An 18,204-nucleotide genomic window follows, 5' to 3' on the forward strand; every position below is an offset into this window, starting at 1 on the left:
GGCATTGTTGAATGTGCGTCGGGTCCCGAGGCGGACCGATCAACATTCAAAGTCAACTGGGGCAGGATCACGCGTCCCCAAGAACGGCTCACTCTATTGTTCTGTTATCAAGGGTGCCAGAGAACGTGGTCTCTCAAGATTTACAATAGTCTTCTGTTGCGCTGTGTGGACGGTGGAGGCGATTCCCCACAGATTGCTTACGCAGCATGGCATATCATATTGGACATAATACATATGTGGAAGTACAGGCATCGACGACTTCGCTTGAGCCGCTCCCTGACAGCATGGTGAAGGACATAAAAACAAGGGAAGTGTGTTGAGGCTACACATCAGCTGGAGTCAGAATTCTTGGACCACAACTTTGTCTGTGTGCTATGATGCACGTTCAAACTTGCACTAGCCTTCGGAGGGCGTCTCAGTTCGGCCAGTGGCATCCGAAGATGGCTGCGTCTGGCCTTCTTTACGCCTTTCGTCGATGCCGGTGAGTAGGCATCTCTAAACAAGGACCACTTGTGGTCAGAGCAGAACTGACTCCCTTGACAGGACAGCGCACAATTGCTTTCCCTTCTCTGTAAGACGCCCTCTCGCAGCGCAGACAGGCTTCTGTTGCATTATTACGACTGGCTTTTGACATTGTCGTAATGGGAGTAGTGGTAGTGGTTGGTGGGGAGAACGGTAGGGAAAAGAAGGCGCTAAAGAAGGGAGATGGTAGGCGGTGTGAGGCGAACTCTGGCTAGTAAGCCTTCCCAGGGCTGTGGCTTTATACCCTCACAGTCTATTACAGGTGCCTAGGACAAGACCATTTGGCGAAGTCAGTTCCATGTGCCGCCAGCCTGAAAGAAGCAAAAATCCGAGAACGTGCTTTCCCGGCAAGTCAATCAAGGTGTTACAATGCCGTCTACTGATTGAAGAATTATCGCGCGAGCATTTGTGCCCCTACTCTACTGGTCTAGTCAAATAATCACGAAAGGAGGATAATGATACCTTGCCGGCCACTGTAATGCGTGAGGGTCGGCGACCCAGCACCAGTGAGTCGACTTGCCAAAGCCAGGAATGCGCAGAATGCTCCGGGATGAATTGGGATCCCGGTTTCGACGACTTATATGATGCTTCATATTCTCTCTACCACGCGGCATTGGAAGGGCCTCATGTCGCATTGCTTCCAATCTCACCGTATTATTTGATAAGCTCCCCTCCCGTCATCCGGAATATCGTGTTGTGTGCTGATTTGAGTCGATTACTGAACACTCAGACAAGGCCCAAAGCCTGTCAACTTGCAAAAATAGAAATTCAGGTGCTCTCACTAATACTAGTGGGTCATTCATACCTCTTGTCAGGGTTAGAGGAAGAAGAATGGATGTTGTCTACGGTCCGTCGAGCTGTGCCAACAGTGGCATCCCACACACATCAGCGGGCTGGGAAACCCCATCTGAAGTATCATTGCGGAGGCATGGAGAGAGACGTATTTGCAGGGTTCCTTTCTTCCTGCTGTACCTGGGAACAGTGCAGCTGAAGCAGTCAAGTAAAGCGCTCGCCGAGGGCCGCCGACATGTGCTTCTTTTCCGCACGGGTTCATGTACAGCGAATCACATCCAGCGAATCGCCTGCCGGCTCGCGACAGCTTGCGTGGACGTTATGCTGGTCTTTCTTATCAAAAACTATTATCCCCTTCTTTTCTTCGACCCATCCGATATTGAGGTCAAGTGTGTTTAGGTGGTGCGTCTACAGGAATGCATTTTTCTATGCATGCACAAAATACAGTGTAAACTCCAAATATGGCAGGTGGTGGAGAGAATTCAGAATATCAAGGTTGGTTTGACAAAGAACTCGACCGGTGCAACAGCGATCGGTTTATTTCAAAATATTTGGATGGGCTTTAGTGGGTTCCCCCCAGGATTATGAAAGAATGGGAGATCCCGTTGGCTGCCTCTCTTGTCCAGAGTGACACTAAACTGCATGCTTGCACATGTTCAACGCTCGGCAGCGCGGCAGCGCTACAATCGACAACCTCACCCAGACCGCTAGTGCATAGTTTTAAGTCTCGTTTAAGGGTATATACAGCCTTTTCCTTGGATTCCTCGTGCCACACTCAGTAGCCGTGGGCGGCACCTAAGGGCGCTTGGTCCCATAGTAACTGTGATGTGGAGTTTCCAACATCCTGATGTGATCCGAATGATTCCCAATATCCTCGGCATTCGATCTGCTTCAGACAGCAATCGCCAAGAGGTTTCCCATATCTCCGACACATAAATGGTGGGACCGATATTGGGACTTTGAGACATGTAAAGGTGCGGTACGCAATATGTTGTAGTACATACAACATACGTGAAAACTGTAGAGTTTCGTACGTGCTTGAAAATACGCAAATTTGCGATATATGAGTGGACTTTGATGTGCATGACATATGTCCACATTTTGTTCTTGGTGTTATGGCAAGGAGCACAGAATTGTATAAAAAGCTGTACGGCCATTGTCGCTTCCGCAGACTGTATCAGCCCCAAAAAGACCTTGAGCTTTTATTAGTCAGCCTCCACTTCCATTCATCTGGCGGAAAATTCCGCCGACACAAATCAGGGACGTCAACGCCGGCTTCCTTCAGCCCGCTATGTTTTCCCCCAATATCCTCGGACGCTCATCTCTGGGCCATCTTCTTCACCGTGGAATTCATGCAGCGCTGGCGTGTACACTCAGTGGAAATGAGGGCTTACTGCATATCTCCATAAGCGTCTCCTCTTGAACCTCTACGAACGACAACTACTATGGATTCGCAAATGACTCTTAGCAATGGGAGTGCTGGGGGAACTCACGAAAAGACACGGCCATCTGGCGAGGGATCTTTGGAGCTTCCAACACCATCCTCTATCGAGGCTGTAGTCCAGGGGCAGGAAAAACCTGCCGATCGCGCATCCGCACCGACGTTGCCACACCATACGTACCCGGAAGGTGGCCTGCGGGGCTGGCTCACAGGTGGGGATAGCGAATCATATAATATCTCCTGATTTGACACTGACTACTTTGGTATAGTCGCCGGTGCTTGGCTCTGCCTTGTCTGTACATTTGGTTACACCAATGCCTACGGCGTGTATCAGTCGTATTACGTGCAGACGATGCTTCCGTCCTCCTCAACGTCCGCAATCTCATGGATCGGCTCCCTTCAACTCTTTTTTCTCTTCGCTATGGGATTGCCAACGGGGAGATTGTTTGACGCCGGATACTTCAGGCATTTGATGATAGGTGGGATGGTGATCATGGTCGGAAGTTTGTTTGCGCAAAGCGCTGCGCAACACGACCAATACTATCAGGTGTGCATCTACCTACCTTGCCACCACCAGGCACCCAACATGATGTTGGTATAGGTCTTTCTCAGCCAAGCAGTCGGGCAAGGAATTGGCGGTGGGATGCTATACCTCCCGGCCATCAGTATCATATCCCACTACTTCCAGAAACGACGCGCTCTAGCGATTGGAGTTGTTCAGTCTGGCTCCTCCACCGGAGGAATTGTCTTCCCCAGTCAGCCTTCCTAAGTCCTCCCAATGGCTTATCTCTGATCCGTGGCCCAGTTTTGCTGAGTAATTTGTTTGTTGAAGTTGGATACGTTTGGGCGGTCCGTATCACGGGTTTCATTATGCTAGGGCTGTTGTTGGCCGCCAACCTGCTGGCTTCTCCACGCTTAGCTCCGAAGAAGGATCATCCGAAGCCTGATTTACGCCGCTTCTTCACCGATCCTCCGTACATCACCGCAGTACTGGGAATGGTCCTTGTCTGGTGGGGTCTTTGTATGTCCACCTTTGGCCCATGTTCCTTGCCAATTCTTACCCAAGAGACAGTCTACCCTTGTACGCTTTTATTCCTTCTGGTGACTTTCAGGCTCTGGATATGTGCTAGTCTTCTACATTCAACTGTTTGCTTCCAGTCACGGCTTATCAGACAACTATGCATTCTATACCGTGTGTCACATATCAGTTGCCGTCAGCGGCTCTCCTGATTAAGCGCCTGCAGATTGCCATTATCAACGCAGCTTCAATGATAGGGAGGTAAGCTACGTGTTTTTGGGTTTCTGCCTCCGCCATTGAAATTGTCCATGTAGAACCTTGCCAAACGTCTTCGCGGACAAGACCGGTATAATGCCTTTGCTTGTTCCGTCAACTGCGGTATCGGCCATCTTATTGTTGATTCTGATTGCGTGCACCAATATGGCAGGAGTCACAGTCTTCTGTGTGTTGTGAGCTGTCGTGCCGTGAGGACTTGTGACAAATGACTGACGCTGCTCATCAGATTCGGTCTGTTTTCCGGAGCCTGTACGTTCACCGGTGTATTATCAACCTTTCACTTACACATTTGGCGTTAGTTATCAGTCTTATGGCGCCCATGTTTGCCATCATGTCAGACCACGTCTTTGAGATCGGCATTCGGTTCGGATTTTCCATTTTCATTATGGCATTTGCTGGTCTCACAGGAACACCAATCACGGGAGCACTAGTGGGCAATAGTCCACCGTACATCTGGTACAGGCCATGCGTGTTTGCCGGCGTAAGTCTGTTTTCCCATGTGTCTCCAGTGTAACTGAACATTCCACGAGGTATGCATGCTGGGAGGGACGGGGCTTCTTACCTTCTCATGGTTGGCACTCGGACGGAAGCAGGGACATCTGATGGTGTGATGCATCGTAAAGGTGTTGACATAATAGAAAATGATATATTTCTCCATTTTGCACCCTTTAACATGCAGAGCGGCTGTGTCTCAACCCAAGGAGAAGCATCAGAGCAACAAAACACATGTTTCCCTGGCGTGAGAATTGCGAAGCCATCGACAGGGCGATTGAGTTGCGGCAAGTAAGCCAGTTTGGACGGGATCAAGATATGTTCGGGACAGGAACAATATTTGCCGTGAGCGCTTATAGTGTGAAGCGAGCTCGCTTACGGGATACCGGAATTATTAGGCGGGTTGGTTCGCATAACATACTGAATCCGGGGCGGAGAGTATCATTTTCACACCCTGCCTCTAGAGACGACGCCGAAATGCAAATATAGAGAAAGTGCTGCCATATGATTTCAAAGATCATCGTGATAAAGGGGCTAATGTGGCATGCGCTGTCGTAGGAACAGAATATGCGGAGACTTGACGCCTTTGGCCTTTCGGTTGTTCCTGTCATTACAGCTGCCGGACGGACGCAATGTGTCGACATCTAGTCAGGTAACATCTGACCATCTTGCAATTCATACGCAACCACAATGTTTAACTACGGATAAAGTGGTCTCCCCTGCTTGATTCCCCTATCCTCCATACTCCTCCTTGTTAGGTTTGCGTCTAAAGTCACATAAGCCGGGTTTTTTGATGGCAGAAATTCGGCAACATACTGTGGCCATCACCAACCCCCTGGCTACACCCAAAGGACTAATTGCCGCTATTGCCGCTTTTATTCCTCCCATCTTTGCCCCAAACACATCCAACCTATCGCCGTGCATCCATCAGCATGAATGGCTAGTATTACAGACTCAGTGATGAAGGCGCACCCCAGCGGTCTCGCAAGCTTTGCAAGTGCCTGGAGTGCTTCCCGCCTCACACTTCTTCTTCCTATGTTTCACGTTAGAGCGCATCCTGCATGTTGGGAAGAAACCAACGATTTGCGGCACTTCTCGCAAGCCATAGACGCGTGACCGCCGTGTTGAGTGTAATCAATTGCATCAGCCATTGTTATGTCGTCGACAGAACAGGGTATGTTATATGCAGGAATACTTGTTCGGTTGAGGAGGCGATTTGAGTTCGGTTTCCTGAGGTACAACGCTGCATGACAGAGGGCATTTATACCGGGCTGACGAATGAGTGAGCTAGAGGAAGTGATGCACTTCTATTGTTGCGATGATGGTCACGCACTCGATTATCCGTGCGGCAATGATACGCCCACCATTTCCGTGGGATGGCATGAGCATCGTCTCATTATCCAATACGTCCAATCTCGGGAGAGCAGGCGAACCAATGTCCACCCAGAGGGCTCGCTAAGGCTGGTCAGTGATGAAGAGAGTCATGGAATAGTCATCCAGATAGATCGGCCAATGTTCTTCGGAACCTACAGCCTCCGGAAAGACAAACGCGTTGTTGTTATTCGCTTGCATTTGGTGTGTTTGTGATCAGCAGTTGATGTCGATGTTTCGGGTCAAGTTCCAGGTCTCGGTGGGAACGAAACCCCTGTCTAATCCTCCGAGCAACCAAGAATGGCAGGGTATCCCGTCGCCAACATCCGCCTGCTAAGCAACAGCATTTCCGACATGGCGTATAGGAGCCATGGAGCCGATTCTCATTCCAGCATAGTGGACATCAGGGCATGCGTGGCCTGAGTCTCACAGAAGTCCCAGCGGGATCAGGAGCACATGTATTCGGATCGGAAGTGCTTCTGACCCGCCGACCATTGTCACCCAAGAATTCCAATGGTCTCTCCAGGTCCCATTAACCGTCTATGTCAAGTATCCATAGATCAACGCGTCCGGAAACCTTGATAGGCGTCGCATAGCGAAGCGTGCGCCCGCCTCTGCCGACGTGCAAAGCTCCTGCCGAAAGATCGACCGTGAAATGTATGACAAGATTGCATTACTGTTACCCCGCGCAGGTCCATACTCGTATCATCTCATTGCGTCCATTTACGTTCATAATGGGAAGTGATACACCTGGGAGGTGAGCGCATCATCAACGGCATCAGATATTGGCGTTACACCAAGATACGCAGCAATACGTTTTGCCAGCCATACGAGCACAGATAGCAGCCCAATCTCGTCAGTTGATGAAATATTCTCCAGCAGTCAGCCAGGGTAGAGAGGCAAAGGGGCACGTCCTGTTGCAGAGGGGCTGGTACACAGAGCAGCGCCGAACCGCGCGGATGCAAACAACTTTTGGTGATTTTGGATCATTGCAAAACGTCAAGACGCGGTATGCATTATGCCCGCGTAATTGCTAGGATTAATGCTGATGAGCTTGACGTTTGACTACTCCCCAACATCGGTGCCGAAGGTTTGTTTGCTGGCACAATTCCGTCTCGCCACACGCGGCGGGTGATCGATCGGCTGGTGCTGGCGGCTCGCTTAGGCTAGTTGGACGGCGTTAGCTACCTGCCGGCAGCGAGGCTGGATGTAGACGACGAGTCACGGCTGCTGTTGCATACTCTGGTACTACCCTGATTCTTTGATCCAGCGTGAAATCCAGAAATCGCCATATAGCAAGCGTTCTTCGTGGACGAAGCCCTTTGAATTCGAGGTACCCATGTCTGGAATTTGCGAACGTTACGATTCTCACCTTCCGCTGTGAATTCCCTTGCCCTGATTCGGTACCGGTGCTGGCCCAAGCATTTTCGTTGCGTCAAGTACCAACAACGCGCAATTCTGGCCTCTATCGTTAATATCTCATTCGCCGCGCGGAAATGAGGTGGAAATGCCTCAATCGTCCCACTCGCTTTCCAAGCTATAAGTTATCAAATAGTGAAATCGTTCACAAGACTTGATGAATACGGAGTGACGCAGCTAAAGAGGGCTGAGCGCGCTAGCCGCTGGTGGACCACTGCTATTTGAATCTGGCTATGGACAGACACTCAGTCACCGCTTGACATAGTTCGCTGTGCGCTCGATTCATTCGGGGACAGTTTAAAGCCTTCCGACAGCTGAGTGCACGCTTGGTTGCTTTAGGAACCTATCGGTTGGCAAATCAATGTTTCGCCGCTTCGTAGGGATTCCTGGCTCTTGTCTGTGCGAGTGTAACAAGATAAGAAACTTGGCACGATCTAGAAGGAGTTAGAGAGAGGATATGTATGCTGAAGGCACGCCTTAGCATGATGCGTCACAGGCAAGGTCTGAACTCCGTCTAGACCAATCCATGAGTAGGAGAAAAGCGAGAGCTGTTTCGTACGCAGGGTCCCCGCCATGCTAGTCGGACAAGAAACGAATGGAGAGCAGCAACGTATTGAGAGGAAGAGAAGTTGGACATAACTCAGGCGTCTTACGGTGCGCATCAGACTGGTCACATTTACGCAAACCTAGCCTTTTTTCCGAACCTATCTACATTTCACCACCGAGCGTCACTTATTCGCTGAGAAAATTTAAGCATACACATACACCGATGAAGGTTTGGAGCACGCACCTGCCATTTTTTGGGTGATGGGGCTGAACCGAACGACCCGAATGTCGGCCGCATCTCCGTCTTTCATCGCACCCTGTTGACCGAGATCAATCCTGCTCGAAAGGGTTCGGATTTTCCTCTACAGTCGAGTCCGCATTCGCCGCGGTTGGTGTTCCGTAAAACGGGTCGTCTACATGGGCAGAGGCGGTGATGTCTGCACCTGAGTCCGCAGCAGAGTTACTGGAAGAAGGATCGACGGATATGGTGGCACGTGTGGCTTTATTGCTTCGACCATCTCTGCCTGGGATATACCCGCATTCTTGCTGGGTGAAGACTTAAATACAACAGTTGGAAGCAGCAGCACGATACATACGTTTCGCCTGGCGCAGCGGTCACACTGGGGTATCTCTCCGGAGCACTTCACGTGCCTGAGGGAGAGTTAGGAGACTTGGTGAACACAGCATGGTCAATGACTTACGCTCTTTGACAGGCGAAGCATGCCTTCGTTACACGCTTAATAGGCTGTCTGCCACGTCGGAGGTTAGAAATTGCGCGGCGAGCAACAGTCGACATGTTGATATTAGGCTCTGTGCGACAGGAGATTGGTGAGTTATGGAGGGTGGACTAGAACTGGCATGCTTTTATAGTCAGTGGATCCCGGGATATAGTGGGAAGAAGGCGCCTGAGCTGCTTGGAGCTCAGTGTCAAAAGTCTCGTCCCAGCTGAGATTCTTGACCGTTCTGCCCTTCGCTGCGAAGTGTGAAAGCAGACGCTGAAAAATCGTTTCTCGCGAGGGCTAGCCCCTTCCTTTCCCGGGAGGTACGCTTCGCCAGCACACAAATCGGTGATTGCTAGCCATTGGATTGGAATCTCGATATGGATTGCATGTCGAGATTTCTGGCAGGAAAAAGAAGACAAAATGCGAGTGGAGGCCGTTCGGAGGCCGGGATTGGTGCACAATAGGTGCACAATAGGTGCCCTAAAATCTGTCGATCGTTTGTCAAGGTCGTCAATAGTGAAGGCATCTGGAATAAAGGCGTTGCAGGGCGTTGTTGCCTGCCCGCTATTCGGCGCTATAAGTCATGTAAAGAGACGCACTGGCATGCGTCATGAAGCCAAGAAGTGAAATAGAGTTTGAGCGAAGCTGCCAACATGGTGCCGCCCAAGAAACGTCGTCAAGAAAACTCGTACATATTCATGAGTTGCTACGTTCGGGTGGCAAGAACACGCAGCAGAGTGTTGATCGAGCGCCTCTCTTTTTCGCATTGATTTGCTTCCGTGGGGACCAACGTTTCGACATATAGAAATTCCAAATAAGGGTCGGAGATCACCGACGGCCAGCCCCATTCAATCGTTCTTCCACACAGCTTTCCCAACGTCCGTGGACATGGGGCCGCTTGAATGACAGTTCCGCTGCTGAGGACGGCTTCTGGGCTGGATTCGATCACAAAATTTCCACTTGTTTACCCCCCTGAGCAACGGGATATCTATGTAATTGCACAGGTCCGCAAGAAGACATATAGAACGACAGTCATAAAAGAAGAAAATCAGACTGATAACCAGGTATCAACCGTCCACCTAGTTCTTCTTCGCTGCCTCCCTCGCGGCCTTGATGAGAGGCGCGAGGGTTCTCAATGGTTCGGCGCGTTTGAAGAACCCATGCTGCCGCCGCACAATCAGTATTTTATTTCACGTGCACGGGATCAAAGAAGCCGTACCTGCAGGAGGGTCGGCGCATCTGGTCGGCGATCGACGTCCACGTCCAGACACCGCGCCATGAAGTCTTTGAACGTGTTGGACATTGCTTCTGGATGCTGGAGCGTGGGCGTGCCGTTTGTCGCGATCAGGTACAGCGCCTTGAGCGGGTTCTGATTCAGATACGGCGGCTCGCCGTCGACCATTTCTGTGCGCGTGTTAGCTAGGAACAAGGGTAGGCAGGAGGCGACTTGCCGATGGCCATGATTCCCAAGGACCAGATGTCAACTTTGGGCCCATATTCCTTCCGGGTCACGACTTCTGGAGCCATCCAGTACGGTGTGCCGACCATAGTGGTGCGCTTCGCGTGTCCATCAGAGATCTGCGCACAGAAGCCGAAGTCGGCTGGGAAAGAGAAAACACAAATTCAGCAATCCACCCTTCGGCAAGAGGAGTCACGTACTCAGTTTGATATCGCCCATCAGACTCAGAAGAACATTGTCGCTCTTGATATCCCTGTGAATGACGCCGTGGGAATGGAGATGCCTCAGGCCCTCGCACACCTCTCGACTGACAGCGGCGATCTGCCCCTCTGTCATGATATTGGCCGTGACGACGTCTGTCAAGCTGCCACCCTCCATATACTCCATCACTACCCACAAATCGCCCTTATGCAAGAACGAGTCGATGAAGTTGACGATATTCGGATGCCTACTGGAGCGCATAACGAGGATCTCGTTAATGATCAGGTCCTTCTTAGGTTGCTTCTCCAGGTTCATCTGCTTAATTGCCACGAGCAAGTTTGTCCCCACTTGGTAGGCGGTGTATACCCCCCCACTCGCGCCCTGGCCGATCTTGACAAGGTTGCGGTAGAGCTTTGTCGGGTCTGCGTCGGTACAGATCGCACGCAGACGCGCTTCGACCTCCTTATCGTCTGCTGTCCTGGTGGGCTTCTTCGGCTGCCTAGGACGAGCAGTGGGACCAGGGGTGTTCGAGGTACCAGGCACCTTGTGCAGCGCTGCGGCAGCCGCACTGCCCGGAGGGGGAGGAGCAGGGCGGGAAGCGTTCGGCAGACCATGGGGCGATGGCCCAGGCGGAGGACGGGGTGCAGGTCTGTGCGGGCCCCCGGGTACCATATGCGGGAGCGTTGCGTGCGGCTGGATTGGCTGGTGCTGATGCGCGGGAGGTATATGCGTCGGACTATGATGGGTTGTCGATAGGGTCCGATCGAGCGACGGGGGAAGAGGCTGGGAAGAAGGGGGGATCTTGTTGTTATATGGCGGGGAATGGGGGTCGCGTGCCTGAGGCTGGGCAGGCGTCGCGGGCGTAGGAATGGGGGGAGACACAAAAGAGGGCATCGCGCTGATCGGGGCTCCGCTGCCTGTTCCAGGCCGGGAACCAGCGAGACGCGAAGCAGAGCTTTTCTTCCTTACGAGAGACGGCGCCCGTGCGGGCTTCTCGTTTTCTCCTGGTGGAGGGGGAGGGGAGACCTGTGCCTGCTGGAGGGACATCATCCCCTGCGCGAAGGGTGGTTGGACGGGTGAAGCCCCCGAGGGCGGGGTACGGGAGCCCGTTCCCCCAGTACCAGCCCAGTCTTCCTCGCCGTCCTCTTCCGGCCCGCGGCCGTTGTCGACGATCTTCATCCACGGCTCGTCGGGCTTCCGCTGGCTCTCTTGGTAGAACTGGACAATGTCCATCACCGCTTGGGGGTTGGCTTCCTGCTCGTGCTTGCTGATGCCAGATTCTTGCAAGAGCATCTGCCATTCCTTTGGCAGGCCAATGAATTCTCCTGTGGAGGAGTTGAACCCTACATGCGTGAGATGCACCGGATCGTAGGGCGCGGAGATACCCGGTCGCTGATTGTTCGACATGAGCCCTGCAGAGAGAAAACACGCATATATGAGTTTCCTTCTTTCATGGCCACACGGAAAACACTGTACCATTCCAGAAAATACCGAGCATGCCCTTCTTGCTCTTCCCAAGGGTATTACTTCGCTGTCGTCCAAAAATAGGTTTCTTCTCTCCCTCTTCTTTCTGCGCTTCTCCGCTTACTAGGGTATAGTCGTCTTCTGCGCTGCCCACCATGGGACTTACCGGAAGGGAAATTGCACCAGGAGAGATGTCGCTCGGTGAGCCAGAGACGGAGGGAGAAGGGAGGGGGATGCTCAACTGCGGACTGGCAAGCATCTGCGATGACGGGAGGGGTGCAGACATAGGTACGGGTACAGACGGGTCCTCCAGTAGGTTGACAGTGTTCTGCCTGCTTGGCCTAGGCGGGGGTGGGCGTCCCGCATATGGGTTGGGCGTCGCCTGGAAAGAGGACAAGGCCCCTGCGGTAAGAGGAGTGGGGGTGATTGAGGGAGAAGGGAGGAGACCGCTGTTCGACATTTGTACTTGGGAAGACGAAACAACGCTGATAGCAGACATGGGCGACGCGCCGAACGCGTCCATCTTGTTCGAAGGCGGTGGTGGTGGAGGAGGCCGGGATGCCGTCAGAGGTGCCGGGTTGGATATGGTAGGAGCTGTAGATTCTCGCTGCCGCCCTGGATAACCGTTTCCGTACTGCTGTGACTGGGAGGGCATTCTTGAGATTCGCGGTTGTTGCTCCCCGTTCGCGTTCGCTGGAGGGGTGCCAGAGGGCGCGTCGGGAGGGAACGAACCAGGGGCTGGGCGGGTCTTTGTCAGCCGTTTGCTGTTAGACGGTTGGAGCTGCGAATCGCGTTCCCTGTCCCTGTCCCTGTCCCGCTCGCGTTCGCGGGGTGACAGCGGGGAGAGAGGGCTGCCATAGTAGTTCGAGTGCTCGCGTTCCCGTCCTCCAGCACTGGAAACACGTCGCATCCCAAACTCTCTCTCCCTCTCCCTTTCTCTCTCACGTCCCGTCGCACTCAGATCTCCATCAGGATAGTCCTCGCTGGAGAAGACCAGTGCTTCAAGGCTCTTTGAGTTTGGGTCCAGCCGATGGTACTCGATCGTCGTCGCGGTTGTGAGTGTGGAGCTCCGGCGGTCGTAGTCTCCATAAGGCGATTCACCGTAATTGCGTGAACTGTTTACACGCCTGATGTGAGGAGGGGAGGCTGAAGTCATCTATGCGGCCTCGTTGCCTACTCTTGAGTATATAGATTGTGCTGGCGGTAGTGAAGAGCACGTTGGTGAATAACCGTTGGTATAAAGTGAAGGTTGCTGAATGAGCAAGGAGTGGCGCTGACAGTTGCTAGAAAGGGGAATTGGGCAGCGCCTAGCGTGTGTACAGGGGTAGAGAGGGGTTAAAGCTGAGGTGAGAAGATGATGGCAAGGGGGCGACGGGTGTGTGTGTCCCTCCCTTTCTCCTTGAGTGTGAACGGGGGCAGAACACGAAAATGGCACTCTGCGAACGCGGCAACGCGCCAGGAGGAACACTTAAGGGTATCGGGGGGAGTCGGTGAGGTCGTGGCTGGTTGATGGGAGAGAAAGAGAGGCGACAGCGAGGACCCCGGGACAGGGTGACGACCGACCCTATAATGAACGCAACACACATCAACCCACAAACCTCAAACGGGGCCACTCCGCGATCTCCGCCCACACGGCCGATCGGCACGGCCACGAGGCACATAATCATCGCGCTCTCACCACCACACACAACATGTCCACTCCGGCTCGTACCCTACAACGATCTGACAGCGGGCGTTTCGTATACAACACAAAACAACAATAAACACGCCAGCTTTGACCAGCACAGCGACACCGACGTATGAATCATGAAACGAAATCTCCCGGATTTGGCTTCCATGCCACCCCACTCAGCACCTCACGTTCTTCTTTACACGCGTTCGGCCACGACATGCAATTTCCCAAGCGAACGGGAGAGTGCTGGAAACGGTAACATCCGCCTTTGCTGAGAGTGTCGTCATGCAATCGCATGCATACACCATACGGTCTATCCCGACGACATAAGATGATTGATGTAATTTAACTTGGCTTCTGGCAAGAAGCAGCCCAGAAGCACGCGCCGATGTGGCTCTGTTCGGCACAACAACGGACAAATCACGTACGTAACCCACGTGCCCCTACACCTCGCCGATGCCACGCCTTGCTTACGACACCGGACGGTATATAACCCCCGCTTGCATCCCTATCCCTCTCATCGTCTGTCGATACAATTCACCCCTATCACACGAACATCCACACATTACAATGCTGCGATCCTTTTCTAGCCTCCCTTCCACAAAGCTTTGGATCTTCCCCAGGCTACCTTGACGACTGTGCCTATCCCTAACTGCTACAGTGCTCTCCTGCCGCATACCATCAGCAAAACCCACATGCACAGGGATCGGGCCGAAACGGACCTTGAAGATCTAGCAACATCTGATCCTGCCTCTCGAAATCCTGCGATCCAGAAGTGGCGACTGCATCGTTCTTGTGCAACCTCTGCGCTCTGAAGGAAGGACAGAAAAATCAGGCTGCAAGTCTGTTGCACTCCTGCTTGTACTCTGATTGGCGGTCAGCTTTTGCACGCGACCTGTGGAAACAACGTGGAATGGAAGAGATCCATCAGCACTGGTGCCGATGCTCGACTTTGGATACTCCGCGCCGCGGTCAATACCAACAATCGGTTTATCTTCGGGCACAGGACGGTCGTCGACGCCTTCCACATGAACGGCTTGCCCGCCAGTACAACTCGGGCACTGTGTCCGACTTGCAATACCATTCCGGTCGACACCGATCTTGATCAAAGTTACTGGATAGGATGATAGACGTGCGGCGCGTCTCTTACCGAACAGACTGTCCTGATCTGTTATGTAGACTCCTGACCAAAACTTCTAGCACGCAATCCTATAGTGGCACGTCTATCAGGGAAATTCTTGAAACACGTATACGCGGCTTCCCGTCAGACTCATACATATCACCGCTGCATATCATACAGAGCACCATGCTGGACCAGCAGGACATCTCAGACAACGCAGTAAAATGCAAATTCACAAAATGACACAGAATGTGGAACAAGAAGGCAGCCTTCACATGCTCGTCGTTGAATGGTACTCCTTGGAGTACCTTCCAACGACAAGGGAGTGTGGAGGCAGAAGTTCAAGAAGTAACCTTGGACGCTCTAACCTTGGCTTCAGAGCCCCTTGTCTATATGCGAAAACACAATCCATAACAATGTTGCAAGCGTTAATTCTGTATGAAACATAATACGAAGGATGCCAAGAATTCCTCGCTCCACCTTCAGATGGGAACGAGACCTACTAAGACGGGCCGACAGCACAGTTCATCACCGTTTGACGTAGGCAAGATAAATGAATTCGACACGGGAAGCAGCTAGGTTGATGGGCCCACGACCCAGGATGAACAGGATCTAACAGTCACCCCGAGAAAAACTTTCTATGATTATTGGGACGACGTTCAAGGGCGATTATGCAAGGATACAATTCAATAAACAAATCCTTTCTGTAAGGAGCTGCGCCATTACTCAAGCAACGCATAGCTACACCGCTCGCTCTTCTCCTTCCTTAACCCAAGTCTCCAACACCGACCTCTCGCAATCAAACCCATGCTCCCGACGTAAATGCCGCCACAAGTCGTACACTCTGCTACAAGTCCAGACGCATGTTCCACGTCGCTCGGTGTCGAAGGGTTGCTCGAGCAGGTCGGGGAAGGGGCATGGGAGAATACGCCGAGCTGGTTGAACGTGTCGCGGTGCGCCCGTCAGGAGGGAGATGATGTCCTCAGGTGATGGTTCCTGGGCGCACACATTTGGGACCGGAATGAATCGGTTGTCAGCCGAGAGCAATATATCTTCCTGTTCTACCTTGATCCTCTCTCTGTGTTCCGGATCAACATCGTTTGCCGCACTGACGGGGGCATGGTGTCGCTGAATGTGTTTTTGTAGGACATGCTTATACCCACATGTATATTCGCATTTGGGCACATTGCACGCGAAACGCCGCAAGCCAAGATGGGAAATTTGTTTGTGCTTGTTAAGGGCAGCTTGCTGGAAGGTCAATTAGCGATCGTTCAAAAGCATGAGTAAGGAGCATACAGCGCGGAAGGACTTGGTGCATCCGTCTTCTCCACACTTCCACTCCCCCCCATTCTTCCTCCTCTTGCGACGACCTTCGTCACTCTCATCGCTCTCTTCTCCAGACTCATCAAGTGCATGACCCTCTTCATGCATTTTCATGTGCGCTCTTAAGTTGTCTTTTCTGCTGAACATTTTCCCTCTGCACATCTTGTAGGGACATGTAGGAGGATGCGCTTCCTGTACATGGCGTCTGAGAGCGGTCCATGTAGGGAAACGGTCTAGCGAGGAGCATGAGGGATGTGAACAGACATAGCGTTCAGCTGGAAGTGAATGAGCACCTCAATACTAGGAAAACGGGGCAGGAAGACATACTGTCATGTTTCCTCTCATGTGCTCTCAGCTTTGCACTATGAGCAAAGCTTTTCGTGCACCCCTCATGTATACACCTAAACACCTTTGTCCCTGGTGGACAATGCTTGACCGCCACATGCCTCCTCAATTGTGCATTCTTCGCAAATCGATCTTCGCATTGGTCACATGCGAAGGGCATTTCACCTCGGTGTGTCGCCGCATGCGCTTTGAGCTGCGAAGAGGTCCAGAAATGCTTGTCGCAAGACTCTTCGGTGCACACATAGGGTTTCTCTAAGTCGGGTCGGTGCGAGCGTAGGTGAGCAGAAAAATGGGTATCGCGCATGTAGGATTGTCCGCATTCCTCGCAATGGTATGGTCGCTGGAAGATATCAACGCGTGGCCAAAATGCGCAGGAAGCAGACGTACATGGCCAGTGTGGCTCCTTTCGTGCTCCTCTAGCCTGATAGGCTTCGTATAAGCCTTAGCACATCCCGGCCATGTGCATGCGTAGTTCTTCGCCTTCTTCTTCTTCTCATTTTGTACGAGCGCGCCATTCACCAGGACGAAGGAGGCGCGTGCAGGAGTCGATACACCGCCGCCTTGCACTCTGAGGCGAGAGAGTCCAAGGTCTGGGGTATCGTTCGCCTGCATAGCAGAGGCATCGAGTTTGAGTTCTCCTTCTGAGGAGTAGCCGTCGTTATCATCGCCCGATAGCTCGTCATCTGAATACTGCGACTCATATGCCGAAGGTTCGCTCTCAGTCTCTGACACGCTCGAGGACTCGTCAGTCTTCGTGTGAGCTATCCGAAAGCTAGTTGGCGCGGCTTTGCGTTTGCCCAGAACGCTCCTACTGTGAAGAGCAACAAGAACTGCGGCGGCCATGTTGGCCTGAGGCGGGGAATGGGAATGACGGTGGGAAGTTAGTGAAGCGTGCAAGGTCAGGAAATTCACAAAAATCCGCCTCCGTTATCTTTCCTTTTTTGGATGTGGTCGAGATTCGATGCTGGATCAAGAACACTAGGCTGCAAGGCTGATGTGATATGAACGCTCATTGCAAGTACCAATCAACATGAATTGAGAACTGAGATTACTAGTGGAGGAGAGGAACAAACTGCCTGTTTAAAAGCGAGATTTGTGCCGAACGCTGATTAACCACCTTTGCTCTTGGGATGTGTGATAGAGCGATGGTATGCCCAGCGAATGACAGTTCATCTACTCGAACTCTATTATCAGTATACGTCGTCTAGCACACTGGGTTAGATGCGTGTTCGAGAGCTGTCAACTTCTCACCTGCGGAGAAATCGCAGATTTTATGCCCTACACAGGGTCCGTGCGCGTTCTGACGGAGGCAAATTCGACATTTAAGGGCACGCGCTGATGTGAAAAAACACTAATCGAAAGTTATTCCCTCCTGGAATTACATGGGCGCTTTACCAATTTTCTCTTGTCAAAAGGAGAAGGTGGAAAGGGTGTTGATTCTTGGGTGGGGAGACAGAGTTGCCCGTCTCCCAAGATCGGCTCGACTATAAGTGTTGAGTGCGGCCCGTACGATGGACACAGTTTACTACCCGATTAATGATAACTACTTTTGCCTTAATTCAGCGTATATGCGTTTCATTGATCACTCTGAGCGGACTTTGATGATCTGAGCTTTTGATCACGGATCACACAATGAGGTGATGTTTTAAGTGAAGGGAATCATGTGACTCTTAATGAGCATTATCCCATCTGTGGGCTTTCCACGAGCAACATCTCCGACAGGGACACGAAGACAATCATCAAGCTGTATTAATATTTCACTTCTAGAGCGCGCTTTAATTTCCAACGACTCGGTACAGCTGAACTTCTCCTTTGACAACTCTTTCCTGTCGCCATCCACGCGCGTGCTCGTGGGGGTCGATAACCATGTCGCACAGGTGACAGCAGTCGTACCTCCGTTCATTTGACATCCTGTCCGATGTCCACTTCCAGTCCAATGTTCCGCGACACTCGGATCAGAACCTGAGCGTTAGAAGCTCCACTGCTTCAGATGTGCTTCCAAAGTGCTTCTCGAAGGAATC

At 52.1% G+C, this 18,204-nt stretch overlaps 5 protein-coding genes across 5 annotated transcripts; 1 reads left to right on the top strand and 4 right to left on the bottom strand.

The window, feature by feature from the left end:
- The first annotated feature begins 2,640 nt into the window (after nucleotides 1–2,640).
- DACRYDRAFT_21036 (MFS general substrate transporter) lies at nucleotides 2,641–4,701 on the top strand. Its single transcript, XM_040772196.1, has 11 exons — nucleotides 2,641–2,967; nucleotides 3,025–3,302; nucleotides 3,357–3,510; nucleotides 3,561–3,776; nucleotides 3,828–3,836; nucleotides 3,886–3,947; nucleotides 4,000–4,034; nucleotides 4,088–4,222; nucleotides 4,276–4,298; nucleotides 4,349–4,530; nucleotides 4,580–4,701. Exons 1-11 carry the CDS (start codon nucleotides 2,760–2,762, stop codon nucleotides 4,658–4,660), a joined length of 1,383 nt encoding a protein of 460 aa, XP_040630328.1. The 5' UTR covers nucleotides 2,641–2,759; the 3' UTR covers nucleotides 4,661–4,701.
- A 3,299-nt stretch (nucleotides 4,702–8,000) lies between these two features.
- DACRYDRAFT_114841 (uncharacterized protein) lies at nucleotides 8,001–8,673 on the bottom strand (the record flags this gene model as incomplete). Its single annotated transcript, XM_040769890.1, has 5 exons — nucleotides 8,001–8,070; nucleotides 8,122–8,194; nucleotides 8,244–8,423; nucleotides 8,474–8,528; nucleotides 8,579–8,673. The coding sequence occupies 5 exons, from the start codon at nucleotides 8,671–8,673 to the stop codon at nucleotides 8,060–8,062; spliced, it is 414 nt and encodes a 137-aa protein (XP_040630329.1). The 3' UTR covers nucleotides 8,001–8,059.
- Nucleotides 8,674–9,661: 988 nt separating this feature from the next.
- Nucleotides 9,662–10,963, bottom strand: DACRYDRAFT_21038 (Pkinase-domain-containing protein). Its single transcript, XM_040772197.1, has 4 exons — nucleotides 10,259–10,963; nucleotides 10,051–10,200; nucleotides 9,819–10,003; nucleotides 9,662–9,762 (listed from the first exon to the last, which is right to left on the bottom strand). The coding sequence occupies exons 1-4, from the start codon at nucleotides 10,929–10,931 to the stop codon at nucleotides 9,679–9,681; spliced, it is 1,092 nt and encodes a 363-aa protein (XP_040630330.1). The 5' UTR covers nucleotides 10,932–10,963; the 3' UTR covers nucleotides 9,662–9,678.
- A 502-nt stretch (nucleotides 10,964–11,465) lies between these two features.
- DACRYDRAFT_49284 (PAK-box/P21-Rho-binding protein) lies at nucleotides 11,466–11,666 on the bottom strand (the record flags this gene model as incomplete). Its single annotated transcript, XM_040774890.1, has 1 exon — nucleotides 11,466–11,666. A coding segment is annotated over one exon (201 nt), but the record flags the coding sequence as incomplete, so codon positions are not given.
- A 2,455-nt stretch (nucleotides 11,667–14,121) lies between these two features.
- On the bottom strand, nucleotides 14,122–16,981 carry DACRYDRAFT_77042 (uncharacterized protein). Its single transcript, XM_040776246.1, has 4 exons — nucleotides 16,571–16,981; nucleotides 16,166–16,523; nucleotides 15,812–16,113; nucleotides 14,122–15,763 (listed from the first exon to the last, which is right to left on the bottom strand). The coding sequence occupies exons 1-4, from the start codon at nucleotides 16,793–16,795 to the stop codon at nucleotides 15,257–15,259; spliced, it is 1,392 nt and encodes a 463-aa protein (XP_040630332.1). The 5' UTR covers nucleotides 16,796–16,981; the 3' UTR covers nucleotides 14,122–15,256.
- Nucleotides 16,982–18,204: the final 1,223 nt, after the last annotated feature.

This window comes from Dacryopinax primogenitus, assembly GCF_000292625.1.
Source record: "Dacryopinax primogenitus strain DJM-731 SS1 chromosome Unknown DACRYscaffold_5, whole genome shotgun sequence".
Classification (NCBI taxonomy): Eukaryota; Fungi; Basidiomycota; class Dacrymycetes; order Dacrymycetales; family Dacrymycetaceae; genus Dacryopinax; species Dacryopinax primogenitus.